The 23,594-nt window shown below is 44.9% G+C and overlaps 1 protein-coding gene across 3 annotated transcripts in view; it reads right to left on the reverse strand.

The window, feature by feature from the left end:
* Positions 1-23,594, reverse strand: part of GRM7 (glutamate metabotropic receptor 7) — a 226,513-nt gene that overhangs the window by 15,989 nt on the left and 186,930 nt on the right. For 2 of the 3 annotated variants that reach the window (XM_072347204.1, XM_072347202.1), the window contains 2 exons: positions 10,621-10,867; positions 6,113-6,205 (listed from right to left, as the gene is read on the reverse strand). In XM_072347204.1, the coding sequence (XP_072203305.1) occupies positions 6,135-6,205; positions 10,621-10,867 (318 nt within the window). In that variant the 3' untranslated portion in view covers positions 6,113-6,134. The remainder of the gene's footprint in view (positions 1-6,112; positions 6,206-10,620; positions 10,868-23,594) is intronic. The other variant, XM_072347203.1, reaches the window with a different exon arrangement.

Here is a 23,594-nt window from a genome sequence, read left to right on the forward strand (position 1 = left end):
AGTGAAGAAATCCCTCAGTGGGACCACTGAGCTGCAGGTAACTGAGTTACAGCACAGAGCGGCCACCGAGCAGCAAATTTAAGTGCCGTGGCTGCACTTCACAGTCCATTAGAAATATTTCCAGGTTTCTGCATCTCCAGCATCCCCAAGGCCTGTCCTTACTGCCCTCTCTGCATCCCAGACCCTGACCCCAGACTGTTATCCAAAATGGGTCGGCTGTGTGTGACTAACAGTGATAAGTGCAACTAATGAACTGCAATAACTGCAGACAAACCAAAATGACTGCAAAACAAATACACGGCCTCCAAAATCACCAACTGCAAATCGGATCGAGAAAATCTACAACAATTCTATATTGGAAAGTCTCAAATTCAGCTTCCTCACTTTCTCTGAAGCCACAACAGAGCACAAAGCTCAGTAGATACCTCCTTCCATCTTTGACTTAATGGCTGTTAACTGCTCTTCCTAAAATCTCTTTTCCAGCTACTTCTGTTCAAACTGCTCTCAATTCCACACACAGCAGCCACCCCGAGCTTCTTTGGCCTTTATGGGGCACTGAAGGACTTTGTATCCAGTTGGGTTTTGCAGTGAGGTTACAAAATAGGCAGCTCTTGGGAAGTTATACTGTATTCAAAGCAGAAACAACACTTACAGGAGCAGCCATCCTGAAAGCTGCAACATGCAAATGTACCACTTCCCATTGCTTGGGTGGAGGAGAAAAGAATCAGCCCTCAAACATTCCATGTATCAGTCTGGGGCAACCTCAGTGCTTTCAGAGAGATTAAGCTGAGAATGTCCATCGGTATCTCATAATCCCACTTCTCTTTCTTTAGACACCTCATTAACGTCAATGTGAGGTGGGAGTGCAGCAGCTACCATGTGAAAGCGGCAGCGAGGCAGGGCTGCCCTGGTGACATCCACCCTCCTCGGGAAGGGAGATTCATTATAACTGTCTGGATGACAAGGGAGCCAAATATCCTTGTCTTTTCACTGATATTACAGCTTAGGAATTTGAAAAAATCTCCCAGAGAGGATGTAAGAATTGGTAAATGAGCCAAAGGGAAAACTCAGCACTGCTGAGTTTGTCAGGCAAGAAGAGGGAGTGGGATTGGGCCATGAGGTATAGTAGCGTACATGCAGAATCTGCAGCTTGCTCTTCTTCCATATTTCCTGGGAGAAAAGATCACAGAAAAGGACAAACAGTGGAACAGAAGAGGAATGCTAATGCTAATAAAAGAATTAACGCTCATCTGTGTCTCAAAGATATCTATCTAGCTACCTACATTTGTAATAATCAAAGCATCTACAGTCAAGAACAACATGTACAATAAGCACTGTGCAAACCTTACACTATAAGGTGATCATTTAAGTACTTAAAAGATTTCATCATTTTTTCAGTGGAAACGGACTGACACCTCACCTGTTTGCAATCTTGTATCATAAAAGCCACAAAAGGCGTGAGACAGTCTGCAAAATAATCTCTTTGGGAGCATGCAACAGTGTGGGCATATTAAAGCACATCACCAGGACCAGGTATTCTGCAGCATCACAGGACAGGGCCCTGTGCATGCAAACAGGAGGGCCTGGAATGGGCTGCAGGCTTTGTGCCCACCTGTGTGCTGCTGGATCCCAGCGACTCACAGCACCTTCCAGCTCTGCAGTGCCACAGACACAGCTTCTCCAGAAAGATTTCCTGCCCACATAATAACAGTAAGCAAAATTAATCTGTAAGTAACTCAAGTCCAACAATGCTTGAAGCCAAAAAGGCAAAACTTGGCTTCCCCAGACCTGTCTTCAAGCTTCAGTCAAGCTCTAGTTGCACCAGATTTGTTTCTGAGAGATCTTAAAGGAAAGCTTTAAATAACTCAGGCTTCTCTCAGCCATACAAACTGCGATGATGGCATAAGACATATTTATTCACTGCAATGGATACCCTTCAAATCTTGAAACATTGTGGGAGGAGCCCAACCTTGCACTGCTGAGGAGAATAACTGCACAATCACTTGTACAGCTCATAAGATGTTTAGAGAGAGAATAATTCCTGGCATGGCCTGGCTGCTGGACAGCAGCTTGCTGCCACAGATATACGAAACCTCAGGGAAAACACTGATTCAAATTGATACTGAGAGTTTGAGAGATAGGTAAAAACTGTAATGCAAATGGAATGTATAAATGTGAATTGTGGGGTGGCGAGGGATGAGAAAAGAGGTTCATTCTTAGAACAGAAGTTCTCCTTTCTCTTTATTAAAGAGGGAATCTCAGCAAATGTAGCTGGGCTCAGAAAATATGTGCTACTACATGAGTAATTTCTGAAATAAATACCTCCATTTCAGTTCCTAGCTGGTGTTTGCAAAAGTATGGGAGTGCCAGGGTAGGATAAAGGAGCCCTGCTTGCATATCTTAACCACAGGCATGTCTGCAACAGGTCTTGACCTCTCCAGAAGCAGCTCAGGAAAAACAGTATATACTGATTGTGAGAAGAAAATATAAAAACTTGCCTGTGATCTGCAGCGCAGCACAACAGCAGAAAATCCATCTTATTTAAAGATGCATAAAAACAAGAATTAACATCAATAATATTTAAAAGATTCTAAACTGTGTTAATGCAAATGACAATTTGATCTGTTATAATAACAGTCAACTCTTGTTAAGTCTTTCATAGATGCCACCATTGCTGCAAGTCTCCTAGTGAGGAGCAAGCAAAGCCTGGCTGTAGTTTGAAGGACCGTAGTTTGAAGGCCGTAGTTTGAAGTGCAGTGCCCAGCAGGGAGTCACACCTGCCCTGACCCTGCAGCGATGCAGCTGAGATGCAATAGATGTTCCCCATATCCCATTTACTGCCCAGTTCTCTGTGTCAAATCCAAACCAACTGAAAAGAACAGCTCAAGGATTAGTTAAGAACAGCAGGAAAAACCCTCAGATTTTACAATAAAAAGTAACTGAAACCAAACTGCAAAGGTACTGCAGAGGAAGCAGCTTGTAACCCCCAAATCAAGTTTCAATAGTTCAATAGTTCCGATCAGTAGTTCAGAACACTTATTTTCCCAAGCTAGAAGAGAGGGGGAAAGGCTGTATTATTCAAGAACAGATCCTTCTCAGCAGGAGGTGAAGGAAAAAACTTTACCTGAAAAACCTGCTAAATAAGGAGGTTAATTTGCTCATGCATTTGATGCCTGAGCCCCTTCGGCATGAAATCATATCATTTGGAATCCATTCTCCAGGCAGAGTTCTGCAGCCAATGCACAGAAGATTCCTTCTTTGGATGCAATTGTGCCATGCTTATAAAGTGAGCATATCATAGCTAGCAGAAATCTATGATAAATGTTTATTTCTCAGTAAGTTATTCTAGAATATAAATAGATGCAGTGAAGACCTGTCAAAGTCTTTCACTTATCAATTTTCACTGCGTATTCTCATTTCTTAGCAGCCACACTGAACAGAAAATCCTTCAAGTGAGGTTAAACACAAAGCTCTATTTCTTGGGATGAAACTAGTGGGATTTAAAATGAAAATGATGCTCCAATCTAGAAAATAATGGCTCTACACTGCACAATCTAAGGCGGGATAAGCTCTGGAGCATCCTGCAGTTTGGACACGAGGCTGCCAGGTCCTGAGCTGCTGCTGGCCCAATGGGGTGCACGGTCTGGGGGCTGCTCGACCTGTTTGCCTCTTGCATCACCAGCAGATTGGTCTGTGATCACATCAGGGTACATATCATTATTGCACAGTCTAAGCAATGGCACATGTATCCCAGTAGCACAATAGAGAAACGTAACGTCATCACATAATGTGGTGCTGCACACACCTCACAAACGATCCCAGCACTTTGCAATCACCATGGAAATTCCTCTGCATACAAACTGAGCAAAGCAGAGGAAAGCCTTGGGAAGAGCAGGGTGTGTACAGGCACTGGGAGGTAAGTCCATTGGGCCTGCAGTGCTGTGCAGAGTCTGCAGCCTGCTCTGTGAGCCAGCTGGCCCCAGGCAGCACCCAGCACCCCCAGACCAGTGCACAGGGTGAGACAGGGGAACCCCAACATGAACCAGAAGGGACTCATCTGCTCCATGTGAGCATCTCTCAGCCCTCACTGGTGGGAGCACCAGGCCAGGCTGCAGACAGGAGTGCTGCACTTGTGCACTCAATGCTTCTTCACCTCGTTTGGGCAATGGGTGTTTGTTTTCCCTGACCCACATACTATGTGGAGTCTCTCAATCCTCGTATTTTAATCAGTCTCACCAGGAAAGAAGTCCAATTTGTCACTCAAAGAAAACAGTTAAAAAGCATTATAAACACATCCTTCCATGCATCATGTAGCAGAAATTGATACAGCCGAGCAGCAATTTAAGCACCGTGTTCATACTGACATACAAATATGTTACTACCAGAATAAAGCCAATTTACAACTAAGTTGATGTTTTCCCGATATCACTGCTTTGCTTTTAATGCAGTGTTGTGTTCTTTGACTTTGTTTTGTTTTAGATTACTGGAAAAACAAATCAAAACACAGCAAGCAGAGCTCCAGCAGCCTGTCCAGCTGGAAAAGGAGCACTCAGGAGGGGAACAGAGAACAGCACCCAGTGCAGAGCAGCTGCAGAAAGGGCATAGTTCATGGCTTTGCATTGTGCAGATTGTAACATTCGGACAAAGAATCTGAATGGCCAATTGCCTTTTGCAGGGCGTGGATGTGTGTGCTTTTGCAGGTACCAGTTCCTTTCATTATACAGTAATGCTACATTTATCGTTAGAAAATCTATTTTTGGAAACATGTCAGCTCCTAATACCTTACATTTTAAGCACTTTTTAAAGGTTTTACAGAAAAAGGTGATTTCTCCCAAGATTTACAGTCTCTCATGTATCCCCAATGTCCTCCTGCTCTCCTTCCTTTAGCATTGTCATCTCCATGTAGTTGCCTTTTACTCTTTCACATTACACTTGCAATGGCACTCTGAGCATCCCCTTCTCCCCTCCAACTACTCTGTCATATTTCCCTCAACACCCATCACCAACCACCAACCTTCCTGACTTCAGCCCTCCGGTAAGTCACTTGTTCTGATGCTCACACCTTAAATAAGGCTTTCTGCCTGAGCTGGGCAAGTTAGAATAACAGGCATGATTCAAACACAATAAAAAGCAAATTGAACACTTCACAAGAACTCAAGCTGAATTGAAACTGGAGCTGTGGCAATATATACCAGCTAAAGTTATTAGAGTCGGGTTTTATTTTTGCCCTGTGACTCAGTGACTCAATTCTAGCAACATTCCTACCTTTGCTGATACAAGTTCCTACCTATTAGGGATAAGCTCAACAAGGTTTTGAAAGCTGTGTACACAGCAATTTCATCTAGCCCCGACTGCACAGCACCACGGTAACCAGGGCAGTGCCTTTTAGACCTGGCCAAAGCCTCAAAGGAGCAGGCAAAGCTGGATGAGCACACAAAGCCGCAGATATGAGAAACAACTGTTAATGGCTGTTAGCTTCTCATTCCCCAGATTTCACTAGAAAAACAGCAGCTTCTGGTTCATGGAGTCACAAAGACAACATCAGCTCAAGAGATGACCACGCAGGCAGTCATAACACTTAGAAAAAGCCAGCCCTCAAAAATTGTTCACTTGTGGTTATTCAGAAGCAGTCACCCACAATGCAAAGAAAAAAATAGTTTGCAAACTTATTTTGGGGCAATTTATAACGTAAAAAAAGAGCGCTCACACTTCTGCATCTGCTATTTCCACACTGCCAGGCAACTCCAAAAGCATCCTGTTAGCTGCTAGATCCAATTGCCTGTTTGCATTTTGATGGTTTAGAGGTATCTGAAACAATGTGAAAAGGGAACAAACACCTCCAGAGGGTTTCCTGAGATCCACATCCCATGAGGGGCTGCAGGGCCCAGCAGGCTCCTGTCCTCCTGCAGCACTGGGTGAGCACTGCCCACTTCTGCTCTTCCCCTCCTGCAGCACGCCCTTCGTCTGGGTGCTTTTGGCAGCGGATGAGTGAACAATTTTTAAGGCAGACTCTTGTTCTGACACAGCTGCACTAATGCACATTCCTCATTTATTCATGTGAGACAATAATTATTTGAGAATACAGTAATAATAAGCTAGATTTTTTCCTTACCTTTTTGGAAAGCAGGCAAAAGCTATACAGTAGGTGGAAGAGTGTACCAAGTAACAGACTTTTGAACACTCTTTCTTACTGGTGGTATGCAGTCTACAGGAAAAGTAAATACATTGGTATGTATAATGCATCTGTTCACAATAAACTCTTCAAATTTTTCCCTGTCATTGGAGCCATGATATTAGTTTGACTGAAGAGCTCAGATGAGAGCATTAATAATGGACAGCTGAGACACACCGATACATGAAATTAGCTCTGGGCTGGGAATAAAAGAACCAGTTCACAGAAGTTCAAGTACCTCTGAGCATGGGAGCAGCTGCTCACAGCAGAGAAGATCTGGTTGAATTTTTTCCTCTCCCCTGAACAAACTCCGGAGCATTTTGGTTTCCATTTCACATTCCCCTGTCCTTCCACATCTCTGAGCTCACTCTTGGTTTCCTCAGCATCATTGACAAGCATTTTAGTATTTTCCCGTCAGAGAATGGAGTAGGCAACGTCATGTCAGTGATGTTAAGAATCAACAGGGATGGATACACGAGCAGAGCAGAGCACAGCATAGCAGCATTTGCATAGCAGTGTTTGTACATCTGCAGAGATGTTTGCAACCCACATTTACTATTCACACTTTACTGATGACAAAGTCAGTGCCCATTCCCAACACACGGAGAAAAACGAGGACTGACATGCCCTGTTCTTATCATCGCGCTGGTCAGAGTAAGGAGGTGGCAGCAAGCAGGAAAGCAATATTCTAAAATGGAAATGTTTCTAGAAAAAACAGGCAGAGATTGCACTTCGCTCCTGGAAATTGAATCAACTGCCAAATAGTTTCTACTTATTGCTATGGAAAGGAGAAAGGAAAAAAAAATAAAACCATTTTGAAGATGCTTGAGTAGGCATTGAGCCCTCAAAGCACCTGCTAACTTGAAAGCCCACGGGCTTACAGTGCTACTGAAAATTGGATCCTTCTAACCATTCAGACCTTAGCCTTCATGACTGGCACACAGGGACACAATCCTTTGCTGCTTCTCACCAGATCTCAGCATAACTCCTCACATCTCCTGTATGCTGCCCTTCCTTCCCAGCTGCTCTTTGCCACATGAGTGTCCTCAGCCTTACCACAGAGATGCTGCACACCTCCTGTTCCCTGCACTTACTAGTGGGGTGCAACACATCTCTTGGCTTCTGAGCTTCATCAGCATAGCACAGAAGAGCAAAAGATGAGGATGAACTTGTCCGCAGCCACTCTCCCAGCTGGTGAGCAGGAAGGTCTGCCGGTCCAGCCCATGAGAAGCACAACCTCCTCATTATCAAACAACTGAGATGCTCAGTTCCCTGTTGCTGTGTTTGGAAAAGCCATGAATTAAGGCAAGTTGTTAAGGAGAAGGAATAATTACATGCAAATCTCAATATAAGTTAAGTATGGGTTGGAGGTTCAAATGTTTTCTCAGAGTCTGACACCTCTGTTGCAGCACAAACAAACACAGAGCCCAGCAGGAGCACAAATACCAGCTCAGCTTCAGGGCTGATGAGAAGCGTCTGCCCCAGTGCAGATACCACCAAGGGCACACCAGCACAGAATGCACTCATTGAGCAGACAGAGCTGCTGTGCCCTCAGATTCTGTTCATCTTTGCTGTGCAACGTTTCAGATGCAAACATGTATTAGCAAAAAAAAGCTGTTGAATGAGTAAAAGCGTGCACATGGCAGATGGAAAACTGGAATGACTAAGGGAGTGACAAAGTTTCTGATTGAAAAGCAGGGCCTTAATATATCCCATTTAGCATGGAAGCCCTCCCAGGCTAGGGCTTGGGGGCTCAGCCTGTGAAATTTCTCACTTCTGAGACATCCTGAAGCAAAACCTGCAACATAATGTGTCCTTGCTCCTCCAACAGGGCAGGGCATAGGGTTGCTCAATTTCCAGTGGCTTTCCAGCCACGTTACTGCAGATTCCTCTTTTATACTGGCCCTGCAATCCCAGTTTTAGCCCACTTCCTAAGAACAGGGACCCTGCCCCCCCAGGCCATGTCCCCATTCCCCAGCCCAACGTGCAGTGGAGCTCACAGCCAACTCCAAAAAAGCAAAAAAGAGACTCATTTCAGGTATTCAATGAACTACTCCATAGATGTACAAACAGAATGTTGTCTGATTAGGGGACTGATTGACATCCCACTGAACACATGCGAAACTCCCATCAGATGTAGCAGTGATTGAATAAGGTGGAAAATGTACCCTGCTACTTCAAATACAGCAGTAGTGTATTTCATTTGATTTTCTGGTAGCATACATTAAAACATATGCAAGGGATGGCATAATAGTGGTAGGTACACCATATAGTATGAACATACATATATATGCATCTATGGAATTAACTAAAAGATTAAACATAACGTTCTCTGCAAACGTTACAATCTAAAAAGCCCAATATCTGCAGAAAACCATTTAAGTTAATGATTGCGCACGTTCTGACTGGCAAGCTTTTACAAGCAAATGTGTACTCTTGTGAGTCCTACATGTAAGCCAATGAGACCACAGAAAGCACTTTCCTGTCACCTACTTCAGCTTCAAAGCTAGGATGGTATCTCTCCCAGCAGACTGCACAGACTGCCCAGCAGTGCCAACAAACCAGGCCTGAAGGTGGGATTCTTAGGGCAGACACTCATGCAAGGGGGGAATCCACCCCTTACTGCTCTTACTGCCTCTTAAATGCATGTCCTAGCACACAGTCCATGGGTGAAAAAAAAGATTTTTGATAGGGAATATGGGGTTTTAACTGAGCCCTGGTTAATAAAAATATCTCCTTCCAGGGAAAAATGTGACTGTTCTTTGAGGAGGGGAGGAAAGAATCCTCCAAAGCCTGGAAACAGCAAATAAATGCAGCTCAGGAGAATGAGACCAGAAGGGGAAACCAAGAGTGTGAAACCCCCAAACTGCAGTCCCACAGGGCAACACTTTTGTTACCACATTGAATATTTCAGCATTAGAACCTGTTTGCTTTTCTCTTGTTTTATGTCTTTAAGTGCAAATTTTTAGATTTTTTTTCTTCTTTTTCTTCCTCCCCCTCCTTTTTTTTTTTTTTTTTTTTTTTTTCTGGATGAGAAACTCACCCCAACTCATTTGATCAGAACAGAATTCAGTGCAACGCAGTTCAGCAAACCCAGCTCCCCTTCCCTTTCCTGCTGGCTTTCAAGGCCTGCTTCCTTCCTCACCTTCCCTCCTCCTTTCCCCCTCTCCCCATCCAGCATCCACAGGAGCTGCCCCACATGCAGGAGGGCTCAACCCCAGCATCATAGCAGGAGAATTAGGGATGGAAGGGCAGGGCTGCTTACTGGCAGCCTTTGACAGCCATGCAGTGTAGCAGAGTGTTCTGCAGCTCCCACTGTGGCTAATACCCTAACATAGAAGTAGATTTATTTCCTTGAGCGGTGAAGGTTCTGTTCAGAGGAGGCATGATACGGTCCTTCATTTGTTAGAAACATTTCCTCACTGTCTTTTGATTCCGCCAGAATTGTGACTGTTCACAGTTTCTGAAGGATATTCTTTTTTTCCCCACTTAGAATGAACTGGTTTGGAAGAGACCTTAAAGATCACACAGTTCCGACCCCTGCTATGGGCTGGGTGCAGGGCAGGGGCAATCCATCTACCAGGTGAGCACACCTATATGGTAAGGCACTGCAGAAACAACACATTCAGGAGTGAATACAGGGAGGAAAAGCGCTGTGCTGATAATTTGCAGGCTGCTCCCACTTTGCTTTAACAGCAGAGTTTCTGCTTTGAGGCAGATATCCAGACAGCAGTTTAATAGACAAGAAGTGGCAGAAATTGCAGCAGCAAATGGATAAACGGATCATGGGCAGGGAGAGGGCATTCCTCCACATTCAGATCTGTTTTTCATAAAGACATGCCCAAACCTTCCCACTATGCAACAAAGTTGTGCAGCTGTCTCCTTCCTCAGCTCGCTCCAGATTCAAATAAAAATCGAATATATGATGGCCTCACTATGTAATTTTGTGCTACGGAATATCATACTACACACACTGAGGAAATTGGGTGCATCTTTTGGATCTGTTTTCCTTTTAAATCAGTGACAAAATCTGCACTCAGTTTTACAGGACCGGATCAAGCCCGTACATAGGAGCCTTCAAGGATGGTGAGATTTTAGCAAAGAAACTTTGCAGGAAATGTAATTGTATCTCAGGTTAATGGGGTTCCTGGTGAGCTCAGTGCCTGTCCTCCTCCCAACCTGCACGGCCGGAGGGTTTGGTGTGGCACAGGCTGGAGGTGCTGCTGCACCTGAGGGTGCTGGCACAGAGGAGGGGAAGGAGGAGGTTCCCCTGTGGCTACCAACTGGCAGGACTCAAAGAGTGAGGAAAGAGAGAAATTAATACAAACCAAGGCTGAGCCATCAAAAATCTTTATGTGCAAAGGGCAAACAACACGGATTCCCCAGGACTCTGGCACTGCTCAAGGTATCTAACACAAACATAGCACAAAGGAGAGCTGAGTACTCACTGTTGGGGTCCACGTTCTCACAGAGCTCTGTCTTGGCCTCGCCGTTGGGCCTGTCGCTGGGCTTGTGTGAGAGCCGGGACGACATGGTGGCGGCCGTCACCACGGCCTTGAAGCTGCGCTTCCTCTTCTGCACGTTGAGCTCGGGGTGGAAGATGATGATGTACACTTTCGGCATGTAAAGCATCCCCAGGGCCACTGAAGCACTTAGGTTCATGGATATTGTAAGTGTGGTAGTTTGTATGTAGAGCTAGGAGACAGAACACATGAGGCACTATTACAGATCAGACTGGGCAGCGGGTGCAGCGCTTACAGCAGAACACGGGCTACAGCCAGCATGACCCCAGCAGGGCTGCTCTGACCCACTGGGCTTCTCAGTATTCACATGGGTGCTCTGCAGCTGTAACACGGCATGCTGACCTTGTTAACCACCCAAATAACTTCTCTTTTTAAATGATTTTTTAAAGTGAGTTTTAACCACATATGTTTGAGCCAAGAACGGTGCTGCAAACCGCTGTGATGTGCAGCACCCAGCAGCTACCACAGACCTTCAGTGCCTGCACCAACACAATCCCTCTCACATACTCACAGCACAGCTTCCTTCCACTTACAGACCGAAGAACAGATGTGGATTTCAATAAAATTGGTATAAACTGAAACTTACATCTACACTGTTATAAAAGAAGAACATTAAATCTATAATAATATGGGTTAGCAAAAACTTACCTTAAAAAAAGAAAAAAGGGTTTTTCATTATTTTTAATATGCTTTAATTCTGTACAGTTCATTGAAATAACTGTGCAGACAATACACAGTGATTTGTGTGCTCCCATTGCTCAGCAATGCTTATTATGAAAAGCTTCTGTATGTGCAAGCTGGAGATCAGCTGCTCCCATGAGATGAGTATTCAAAGGAACACAAGGATTGCCAAGTGCACTCTGCAAACACAGAGGGCAAAGAAGTCTTTCTTCTTCTTTTTTTAATTACCTTTTAGAGGACACACTTGATGAGCGAACTACGACCATTATTGTGACTTAAGAGGATATTCCCGAGTTAAAAGGCACAGAGACAGCACAATACAGGTGCAAAGGAGCTGAAAGAAGCAAACTCCCTGCAGATCTTGCTCTAAAGGTAAATATATGATACATCCATTCACACGCACAAATTAATAGCCATTGTGGGCAATTCCTTCAAAACACTATTTTCCCTTCTCCTACTATTCAGCTCTAATCAGTTTGCATTTCTGCTGGAGGAGCTCCATAAGTAAACACAAGGGCACAGGAAAATGCTGATCCTTCTCAGATACTTCTGAAGTCCCACATTTAGAAAAGCATGAATGTCTCTGGACTTGCTGTTATGTTTCCAAAACAGCTGCCTTCACATCGATTAAGACAACCACTAATAATAAAGTGCCTACAGAAAACACGAGAAATGTGTTGTGCACGAAGTCTCTTTATACCAACACACAGAAGCAAAGACCCAAGTACCTTCTCAACTCCTCTGTACCCATTATCAGAAGGGAATGACACTGATGTGACCAGAATTCTGCTAAGGCTGGAACGTTAGGACAAATCCCAACCCACCCCGTGAAGCAGTGCTGGGCCAAGTCCCGCTATGCAGCCACATGGTGAAAAACACACAGTGTTGTTCTGCAACCTCACTTCCCTTACAGAGAAAGCAGGAATTTGGACCACTGGAGGACAAAAAAACGTTACTGGCTGAGCACTGCAGCCTAACACACAGCGTTCTGCAGGCAGAAACATCACCTCTGTGTTGGATTACCAACTTAATCCACTCAACTGCTATTTCTCCTCTGGCCCCTCAGCCAACTGCTCCCCACAGGAGCTTTGACAAACTTGCCGGCAATGCAACCCGGTGCTGTGTCAGCACAGAGGAGCAGCAGCCAGGGGTACCCACATGCTGGTATGACAGCAGTGGAGCCTTCAGAAAGAAGGAGACATGCAGCTGAGTAGGAGCTACTTTGAAAAGCATTATATGCCAAGAAGGTTTCAAATGGATCCTCAGCAAGAAAAGTATTTGTTACCTTTGCCAGGCACTGTCTGCATCTCGGAGCAGTTGTTTGCTTTGTGATATGATGCCAACATCTCTTCTTGGGAACAGAATACCATACACTGAGTTAAAAGGTCCCCTCTTTGCCCAGCACAGTGCTGCTCAGCCATGGCTGCAGCCATGCCCCCTGTGGGTGCTGGAGCTCAGCAGTATGGCTACAACATCCCTCAGCCATTCCCCACAGGCTGCTCCATGTCTGGGCTCCCAACGTGACTTCCGTGATGCTCCCACCCAGCAGGGCTGCTACCATTGCCATGTGTGTGGGAAACTGGTAATCACAGCCCGAACCTCTGAGTAATCAGCTGAGGCAAGTGTCGGATCAGCTGTGTTGGAGCACAGGTGAGAGTAAGGGCTGACCACCACTAGGGTAGCATCTCTTGGAGATTGCTCCCTGGTGGAGACTGCCTCAGTGTTTCTCAGCAGACTGAAGGCTTCCATCTGGCTGAGTTTTTCCTGTAAATAACCTTTTGGATATTTACTACCATCTTTACATTATTGTCGCTGTACACCATGCATACTAGGAGTGCTTTTAGTGAGGTGCATGCAGCTGCTGAGCAGCATTTCCTCATGCTGCTGTGGGGTGGAAGGTCAGACTGGTATGCAGTTATCTCAGCAGTGGGGTCCTCTGCAGCAGCGTGCCAGCAAAGGTTCCTGCCTGAGAATCACCGATGGGAGATAAAAGGAGAGAGAGAAAAGAGCTTTTGTAGAACAAGGCAGGATGAGTGACACATAATGCTTCTCATGACAAATTGGAGCTTTACAAAGATAAGGGAAACTAAGAGATAGGCTTATTATGCAGAACCTTAGTTTTATGTATTTTATCTCTGCTTTGTGGCTTTTACCAGTCAAACATAAAAATGCAGTTTACATGAAACTATTTCATTTCTTATTTCACTTCTTCTGATAAATGCTCTGAAAGCATTTTAGATGAATGCAAATTGGTGATTTAAAATACAAAGAATGAGATTTAACCAACAATACAGGTCTGATAACTCATACGTACCTTTTATAGCTGGCTACTGAAACTTGACTTCCAAACTGGAGATGAAATTAAGAAATTAAGAAGCACATTTAGCAAGGGAGGTTCTAACTTGAAGTGAATGAGAACTAGGGCTGAGCTAAAGCTTCCTAAAGTGGCCGCTTTTGGTCTGCGGGCCCAATTCCACTGAGGCTGGAAGCCACATCTGCTGCACTATGGGGACAAAGCCACCTGGGTGCCACTCACTCCCATCCCTCCCAGGCAGGCTCTCATTTTTGATGAATTTTAACCTGGTGTTAAACACTCTGCTGTTACAGCTACAAATGCATCAGACTTTGAAGCCCTTCGCTGGAGAGAACGAAACCCTAAGGATATCATTCTCATGCAGAGACACCTAGCTCTTATCATTTATTTTACATAAAGGATTCCCATTTGAATTTTAGATTTCGGTATTTTGCAGATTCTTGCTCTATTCATGCAAACGACGAAAATTGCCCTAAAAACCTTGAGAGAAAATTAGATTGGTCTTGAAAACACGCACCTCAGAACCAGCAGTTTTTATAGTGCAAAAAATATCAGCAGACAGTTTTGTGTGAGTGAGAATGGATCTCAGAAGCAAAGCAATGCAGGACCAGGCCTGTCAGTCTGCACTAATGCAGTGCCAGGTTTGCACTGCTGGGCCACGATAACTGAACTGATAGCAGTGTTCCTTAGAACAGGCAGTTCACAGTACTTCTTGTAGGCTAGTTCTTTGCATTCATAGTCTAATCAGGAGCAAGAGCTCCTTTTATCTAACTCAGCTTTGTAATTAGGCAGTGAATGCTGTTATTTTGCAATATGGAAATAAATGGGTAACTCCAGATATTTTCGGGCTTGTGTTATCACAAACCAATTTATCTCACTTTTATAAGGGAATTAAAACAAACGTTCTTACATATGAAGTAGACAGTTTATAAATCTCCCAGAAGACTCTTCCAGGTCATCTGAAGATTTCAGCTCATCCCTTACATTACATTACACAGACGTAAGGATGAGAAACATTTCTTAATAAAAACCAAGACCAGCTCCCACTGCATATGGAAAGCAAACAGATTTGAATACAAACATTCTCAGACATTTTAGTGCTTAATGCCCCTTTGTGCACCAAAGATAGCAAGGTGTTTTAAAGGCAAATTAAACGACCATGAAATACCTTTTACTCACTGGAAGTTTTGTTCTTTGCATAGAAGGAACCAGTACCCTCTCCCTCCCGATGAGCTGTGGCTGTTTGCACCTCACCCAGCAGTCAGGACCCAGGGAAGATGTCACTGTAGAGAAACACAGGTGGCAGAGCCCCCCTAAAACCGTGTTGATGCAGGAGAACACCATTGGCAGCTCCAGCTCCCTGGGGGGACTGATGGATGAGTGTCTCAGGGAAAGGTAGCTTCCTATAGGCAGACATGGGCACACAACCAGCTCAGCTGCAGACACCACGCTATGCTGTCTGCTGGTGATTTGCAGGACCCTGCCTCCCCTCCATCCCTTTGAGTACCATAATCTGCTGAAGTTGTCATTTAGCAGTGCCCTTTAGAGAACAGAGCAGCCTGAAAAAATCCCACCCAATCTCTTTTCCTAGATTAGAAGGTTTTAGAAGCGCTTAGGGCAAGTGGTTTGCCCTTCTTTCAAGCTAACATCATTTTGAGGGGAAAGAAATAAAAGCCACAACAGCAACAAAGCCTCGTGGACAGCAGGTTCTGACAGCCCCCGGTGACTTTCCAGGAGGATCACTTTTTAAACAGAAGTGGCAAATATCTGTCATGGATGCAGGGAGGATTGGCCATTGCAGGGGGGATCTGTCAGATGAGATGGGGACTATACCATGTGCCCTCCACTGCAGCCTCCTGCTCCTAAGGCTATTAGCATAATCCACACCATGCCAGCAGCTCATCGTACTATATTGCCTTTGATTATTTTGTCAGTGGGACATATGCACAGCCCAATGCTATGCACGTGCGACAACACCAGGGGCTGTGACACTGAGCCATGCAGTGCTGTAAGCTTCCTGGGCTCAATGGAACTGGCTGGGCACTGCAGCATGGCCAGCAGCAGAGCCACAGCCTGCTGAAAGCTCACCATCCAACACAATGGGTGGGTGCTCATTGAACACTCGTCCCATCACTTTTCAACCCAATGCTTCTGTCGCTCAGCAAACCACACTTCTTGATCTCCCTGTTGTGAAGATGCAACTCTTCCTTTGTTTTGCAGAATTTCACAACTTCATGAACCCAACTGATTACAACACTGTTGACCATTAGAGGAAAACTAACTTATCCTTATGTGAGCAGCAAAGACCTTCGGTGGTGTTGGAAAGAGTGGCCAACAGCTGCGCCCATTCACACACAGAGAAGCCCTTCTGCAATGTGAGCATCAGCAGAGCTTCAGCACCTCAGCAGAGTGACACAGGAATGCTATGTAAATTGCAGCGCTCACCAACTTCTACACATGACAACGGATGCTACACGAGGGACGTTTGATAAACAAATCATAGTAGTTATGCTGATTGCAGTTATTACAGTACAAAATAGCAAGGCACGCAAATAGCCTTTGTGAAACGTCGATGCGAATGTCACAGAATCAGTCACACCATTTAATTATAAATTCTCTGCTCGGTAATTATGTGAAAGGTGACACTGGAGAAAATGATGGGATTTTAGTGTCAGAAGATTTCCCTTTACCCACTCTGTTCTGCCCGCTGGCAGCACTGGGGGCTCAGCTGGAACAGGTCTTTGATTTTACAGAACCAACCTGAAATGCCCTTCTGCAGGCTGCTCACTAGCTGGTGGGCCTCTGGCACTCTGTGTCCCTTAACTTCCGCATCCCCAACATTTATATACACTGTACATGAGTATGCAACACACTTGTGGCTAAGACAATTCAACAGACATTAAATGGACTGAAGCAGAATTAAATGGTGATGAGGTAAGCACATATTTTTTCTTTTCAAATTGATTTTCAAACTAACAACTATGTTTGTTCTTCAGCTTGGAGAGGAGCTCTGTGCTTTTGATGGGAAGCACGCACTCCTGGTTACAGCAGACCTGAGGCTGGGTGACTTTCAGCAATGAACACAGTGGGGTTATTAAGTTAGTGTCTTTCAGAGGGTCATTTAGGCTGGAAAAGACCTCCAGGATCCCTAACCTAAGTCAAACTTACCCCTCCATGCCCACTGACCATGTCCCTCAGTACCACATGCCCACATCTCTGTAACACCTCCAGGGACAGTGACCCCACCACTCACTGGGCAGCCCATAGCAGTGCCTGTGTCAGTGCCCGGCTGCTCTTCCCAGATGTCTCAGTGTTACTTCTGGTGGGTCAGAGAAAGCTGTTGGGTAACCATGCAGTTGTATTTCAGTCTAATTGAAAAACAGAATTCCACAGTAACAGCAAAGGATTCACAGCATAGCATCACAATCACTTACGAGGCACAAAAAGGAGGAAGCTTGAAGTTTGGAAAGCAGCTCTTCAAATTACTTTTCCACATGCTACTAACAACCATATCTCTCTCTAGAAAAAGCTCATCAGCCATCTGCCTGCCCTCAGCAAACAAGAGCTCACATCGGCACAGCAGCCCCAGCCCACCAGCAGACACTGCCCACCCCCTGCTGGGCTGAAAGCAGGATGGCACCCTCAAGAATCTGAAGCCGACTCATTTTTGTTAGGGCAGCTCAAGACAACTTTCTTCCAACAGTCTCTAAAGTCTTGTTCTTCTTTATAAGAAAAGCATCTTTAATATGATCTGTTTGTTTATCCTTCAATAAACAGAACTTTGGGGTTCTATATGAACTACCAAAGTAATGACAGATCATCACATAATGAACATTGTGTGCCTGGGTGAGCTTCTTTCACGCACTCAGCTGGAGACAGCCACTGGGAGATGAGAACAGATTCCGGATTTGAAGAAGAATCACCACCACTGAAGCAAAAACCAAAAGATGCCATTAACTCCTCAGGAAATAAGCCGAGCCCTGTGTGCACTGTGCAATGCACCCCCAGCTCATCAGCTGCCATTCCACAGCTCCATCTCCAGAGGTGACCACAGGGGAACCAGCTCCGCACAATTCGTGTCACATTGAGTGACAACATTCAGTTGTCCCGGACAAGGAGGACTCCCTCCAAGAGTTATGTCTGTAAGTACGTGCGGCCTTCAAGGACTGTAAATAATAACAGGTTACCACCCAGAGCTGCTCCTCTTCTGGGCTAGATTAAAATTTGTCATGGTTTCGCACAACAAAGGGAAAACTGGGGTTATATTCTGATGGATTTCCTCCTGCAAAGGCCAAATTCAAGGCAAACAGCATTGCAATGCATGTTCCAGAAGCACTGATTTCCTTTTCCTCCTGCTTGCATTATAAAACTGCTCCTTCTAACGTCACACTGCCAAAGCCAACTTAAATTTTCATGTCCTAAATCAGAGCACCCGACACATCTAGCTTTTCAGCTTGCATTTCATGGACAAATAGGCAGAGTAAAGATAAAGTAAATGTATATATTTGCAATATGCTTCAGCTATTTGTGTCAATTATTTTATACGGCTTGTTCCCTTATAAAAGGAGTTTCCTTATGCAAGAAATTTGCATACATCAGAAAAAAATATTTATGGCTTACATCTGTAACTTGAATGATAATTCCAAATACTAAATGCTAAGGCATTTGCTCTGAGGGTTATGATGCAGATGGAGGAGGACTTTTGTCTCCATCCTTTGAGAGAAACTCTAGGAGCTTATCTAGAAGGAAATTAAATTATTCAGATAATTGGACTGAGCAATGAAGGAAAGGGATGTTGCTGCTTTCAAAGGGCATCACATGGCTAAAAGGGAAAATGAAGCAGCATCAAAGACAATCCCACAAATCAAACAGTTTGCGCAGTACATACTGCAGGGATTGGACATCCGCTGGAGAAAGGAATCGGGTTTTACTCCGATGTCACTTACAGACACAAGGAAGAAGCCCATAACTGCTCAGAATCACTTAGGAGTTATTAAGCCAAGAAACAAGCAGTGATGGCCCCGAGTCAACAGAAGATTAAAGTGGTTTTGAATTTGTGACTCCTTGGAACCGCGGCACCCTCTGACCTCATGACAGCTTTGAATGTTGTCATCTCTTTGAAGCGGGGATTTGGCACAGAAGGATGTGCCGGCAAAGCAAACTTAGTGCAAAACAGTGATGTTTGGGGCAGGGTTCTCTGTGTGCATCCAGCACTAAGATAAGACAAAGATCTGTATCCTCATGCTCTGCTTCTGGAACCCAGCAAGGGAACAAACCTCTTGGCTGCAGTCACTTGCACAGCCTTCAAACAACAACAGCCAACAGCCACAGCCCAGTTGGGCGGCTCTCAAGCACAGGCAGACACAACTCAGGAACCCATCACCAATGCTCAGAACTGTCTAGTGTCCCCTGCTTGACATTCAGCAATACAGTAAGCATCAGAAAAGAGACAAAGTAATGTATATACCCCATTTCTATTATTAAAACAATGGCTATTCCCTCCCCCAGTGACTGAGCACTCAGCTTTTTTTAAGTTAGAAATGATTCGTCATGTCATTTTCTCTGAAGATTACATCATCAGAGAATGACTTCATTTCATTCCTCACTGCTATGCTACTAAATTGACTGACACAATCCTGGTGTTTCAGGGTATCCAGCGCCAGGCTTTGGCTGCTGGTATAAATCACATTTCTTCACTCTTACTGCATTTTACTCATTTTATACATGACCAGAGATTAGAGTTCAAATGAAATAGATTTTGCTATCCTTCTTATACTCCAGATGCTGCTGGTCTAGAAATCTTTAATTTTACTCACTTCAACTACTGAATTATTCAATGCAAGGGGAAAAAACAGCACTTGATACTCTGAAATTCCAAGCAGCACCAATATCTCAGGGCACACACAACCCCCGCCCAGGAGCAGCCCCATGCTGCCAGCACCGGCTGCTTTGCACCCTCATGCAGTGGTTGGCATTTGAGAAGGTGTGGCCATGAAATGATGCTTTTCGAGCAACCTGACACTTGTTCCCCAAATCACCAACTTCTGCTTTCAGCCTTCGAGAAAATGTTTGTGGAAGTGGCATAAATCACTCAAAGAAATGCTGGCAAAGCCAGCAGGAAGCCAGAGCCCCAGAAAGGACTGGGGTGCAACCTGAACCTCCCTGAAACACCCTGGGGAGCCAGCACTGCTTCTGACTGCAGGGACCAGACCGACTGGCCACAGGTACAATCTTGCTTCATCTAATAGCTGCTAAATGAACACGAGGCAAAGCTATTTCACATTTTTTCTTAAATTATTAACATATCCTAGGATAGAAAATAAACTTAGGTCAATTGACTTCAAGTCGATTCCATTTCTACTTTATAGAGGAATAAGCAAGAGTATCGAGTGAAAGGTATCGATTATAAAAATGAACAGTAAGCTGATGTGTGTATAAGTAAATACATAAATGGCCAAATGGTCCAGGAAACTAAAAATATTATGACCCTCATAAATATCCCTGCGCAATAAAGCAGCCTTACAGAACACTGCCACCTGGACCAGCTGCCGTGCTCTTTGCAGTTATCCAGGACACACGGTGCTAATTCACACTTTAAGAAAAGGGGGGGAAAATTATTCTCCTTGAAAAACAATTTAAGGTTCTTTAGATTCTGCCCTTACAGTGTGTTAGAGCAAACACCTACAATCCCCAGTCTGAGAATATGAATAGTCTCTATTGGACCAGAGAGGTGCTGGCATTTGTTGCTCACCAGGAAAACCTGAGATGTCTGGCTGTGCATCTCCCCACACTGTGTGGAGAAGTGTGGAGAAAACACTGAGAAAGCATCAGAGCATGGGAAGAGGAAACATCCAGTGTGGCCATGGCAGAGCCTGCCCTACAGCGGCAGAGTGCCAGTGGCCTGAACTGGGGCTTGGACATGTGAAGAAAACATATGAAGAAAACTGTACCATAAACTGGCACCTGGGCACTGGGCAATGTACTGAGTGTACTTTGAATGAACAAACACAGCTTTTCAAAGCCTCAGCTGCCTGAGGCCATGTGATGGAGCTGCAGCTTCCAGTCTGCTTGAAGTAGGGCTGGGTGCACACGGGAATGCAAACTGATGGAAAAGAGAAATGACCTCAAACAACCATTGAAACACACCAACAACGCAGATATTTCTCAAATTCTAAACATCTAAACTGCAGAAAGAAAGAGATTCACTTGCCCATTGTTACGTCTTCTTAAACGTTACCTTTTCTGGTGAAGCAAAAATGTTTGTCCATGTGGCACTGGCTTGGGTTGAGGTTATACAGATAAGTGCATCATATGAAATGCCAAAGCAGCCAGTTTTAGCACTCTGGTGGTACAGCTCTAGAACAAACTCACGCTGCAGCTACGTGTGGGCAGAAGGCAGAGACAAGGTGCAATGGTCTCCTACTCACAGCAACCAGAGCACAGCTTGCTCCTCCCCCCCTGCAGCAGCCAGGCTGGCTATTTTTTTCCCCCTTAAAATATTTTCCTGTTTCTTTCTCTATGCAAAAAACAAATGTGAAGAAGTAATGAACTGACCTTTATTTACAGATGGATCTTCACAACTGGGAGAGAGCTGTCTAGCAGCACAGAAGTATGCATTTATTCAGTAGAACTTCTACCAACCTTCCTCTCAGGCAGTCTGCACACACACTGACAGAGCCAGAAGCAAGGAGAGGTGATGCACGCCCTGCCCTGGGCACAGCTGTGCCTGCACACCCTGCTGCTTCCCAGCACAGCAAGGCATAGAGCTGCAGAGGAGATGCGGTCAGAATGGCCTCAATGCAACTGAAGGGGGTAGAAACGTGGGGATGTGAGGAGCCTCTACCACAGCTGTGAGCAACCAGGTTGGCTCTTTTTGCTCCATGTGCTTTTATCTGTGCGGGCAGTTGTGGCACAGTGCAGGTGGGCTCTTCTGCCATGCTGCTGACACGCGAGACAGCTCGAGTATTTGCACCACGTTGTCATGGCAATGCAACGTGTGCAGGTGCAGCTGAGAGCACACTGCTGCTCTGCCTTGGCAGTGCTGGGGAATGATGCCAAAATTATTCATAGTTTGGAAACCAGAGAGGTGCAAATGCCCTGATGGTTTCCCCCAATTATATACTGTTAACCATTCTGGGCTTTGCAGTTTTCTTTAATTTTATTGGAAGGTAAATGAGCCAAGCCTTACATTATGAAGGCAGACAGCCCTTTCATTCCATTCATTTAATCCATAGAAAAATAAAATTTATAATTCAAAATAAATGCGGGCATTTTCCTAGGCTTATAATCACACATTAGTAAGCTAATATGGCAAAACAGAAGGAAACCACCAAGAGCCAAGCAGCAGCTCCCTCACAAGGGCCAACCCCGTCAGCCCTGCAGAGGAGCTCTGCCCATCACACATTTGTCTGGCTTCTCAGTGCTGCATGGAGCTGCTGGGACAATGTGCACACACAGCACCTGAGCCAGGCCTGCTCTGTGAGCCCACATCTTCCCCAGCTGTCAGCTCAGGCTTAACAAGGGAAAAAATAAACGCTATTTCAGCCTGAGCTGTGCTCCTAATGAAAAGCAGGACTCCACGCAGAAGATTCATTTTACAGAGCAAGCTTCAATTTTTTTTTTCTGGCCTTTCACCTTCAATTTTGTCTTCCCCACTCCAGCCGTATGAATGTTTTATTTATACCCTGTCACTTCCACCCTGTTGGAAGGCATTTTCTGAAATAAAATTGCTCTTTTTCTGAGACAGTCCAGTTAATAGATTCCCTTCACATCCACTTTTCAGCAGCTGAACCTCCTTGATGCCCCGACGTACCCAAACGATCGCACGGCCTAACAGAAGTCCTCCAGCCCTCCCAGAAGAGCAAGGCCTGTTGTCCTCCCCAGCTGGGAGCCGTATCTTCACACCATCATTAGCTATTACTGAACACACAGCTTGGTGACACTGCAGGAAGCTACATGCAGTCAGACTGCATCCTGCCACGCTATGCTGCCACTCCAGCTTCTTCATCAGGCCTGGCAACATGTTGATTTCTCACAATCCTACTGACTTCTTGCTTATTCAGCTCCTTTGCCAGGTTACCTACCTGCGGGCACATCCACTCAATGCAAACACTTGTTCCATTCCCACAGTTCTCTCAGAGCAACCTCCACCTGAGGAATGAGGAAGGTCTCCACCAATGGCTTCTATGTGGGATGTGAAAGCAAACAAGGATTCTTCTATATGAGAACAACTGGTGTGCAAAGCCTCAAAGCCATCTGAGGAAAAACACCCTGCTCCTCTAACACGCCAAAGAACTGAACTGTGCCAGCACAGTTCTCTGTGCTAAATACGGTCATCTTGGGTTCCCCCCATTGCAGTGGCCCTACTGTAAGCTCAAAAAAAGCCAATGGGAATCATTCAATGTCAGTGAAGTTCTACTATGTCGAAAACACATTCTGTATATTTGCATATAAAATAAGACCTAATTCTGCTTAGAGACCTTCAGGGGAATTCAAAGTGCAAACTGCTGTCAGCAGAATGCTGGGGCAGAAAAGGGCTAATCTTACTCATCTGATCTTTCTTTGAAGACCTTCAGAGAGTAGAACACTGATTATTAAAGCGCACTGATACGTGTATATATATATATATATACGTATATGAAAGCAAGCCAGCTTCTGGTTGACTTTTTAGATTATAATGTAATTATTATTTAAAACAGAGTATTTACATATTGCTTTTGCTGCTTAGAACCAAACTTGCAGTTGCTGGGAGCGTCCTTTCTATTTAACATTATCACAGTGCTGCACACGGAGTGTGCGTGGCTGTGCAGCTGGGCTCTGGTTTGGGATCTAACACTTGCATTTGAACACAAAAAGCATCCTGCAATTCTAGCCAGCCAGTTACTTCTACTGGGTTCAGATTTAT

Source organism: Excalfactoria chinensis, chromosome 12 (genome assembly GCF_039878825.1).
Source record: "Excalfactoria chinensis isolate bCotChi1 chromosome 12, bCotChi1.hap2, whole genome shotgun sequence".
NCBI classification, from domain to species: Eukaryota; Metazoa; Chordata; class Aves; order Galliformes; family Phasianidae; genus Excalfactoria; species Excalfactoria chinensis.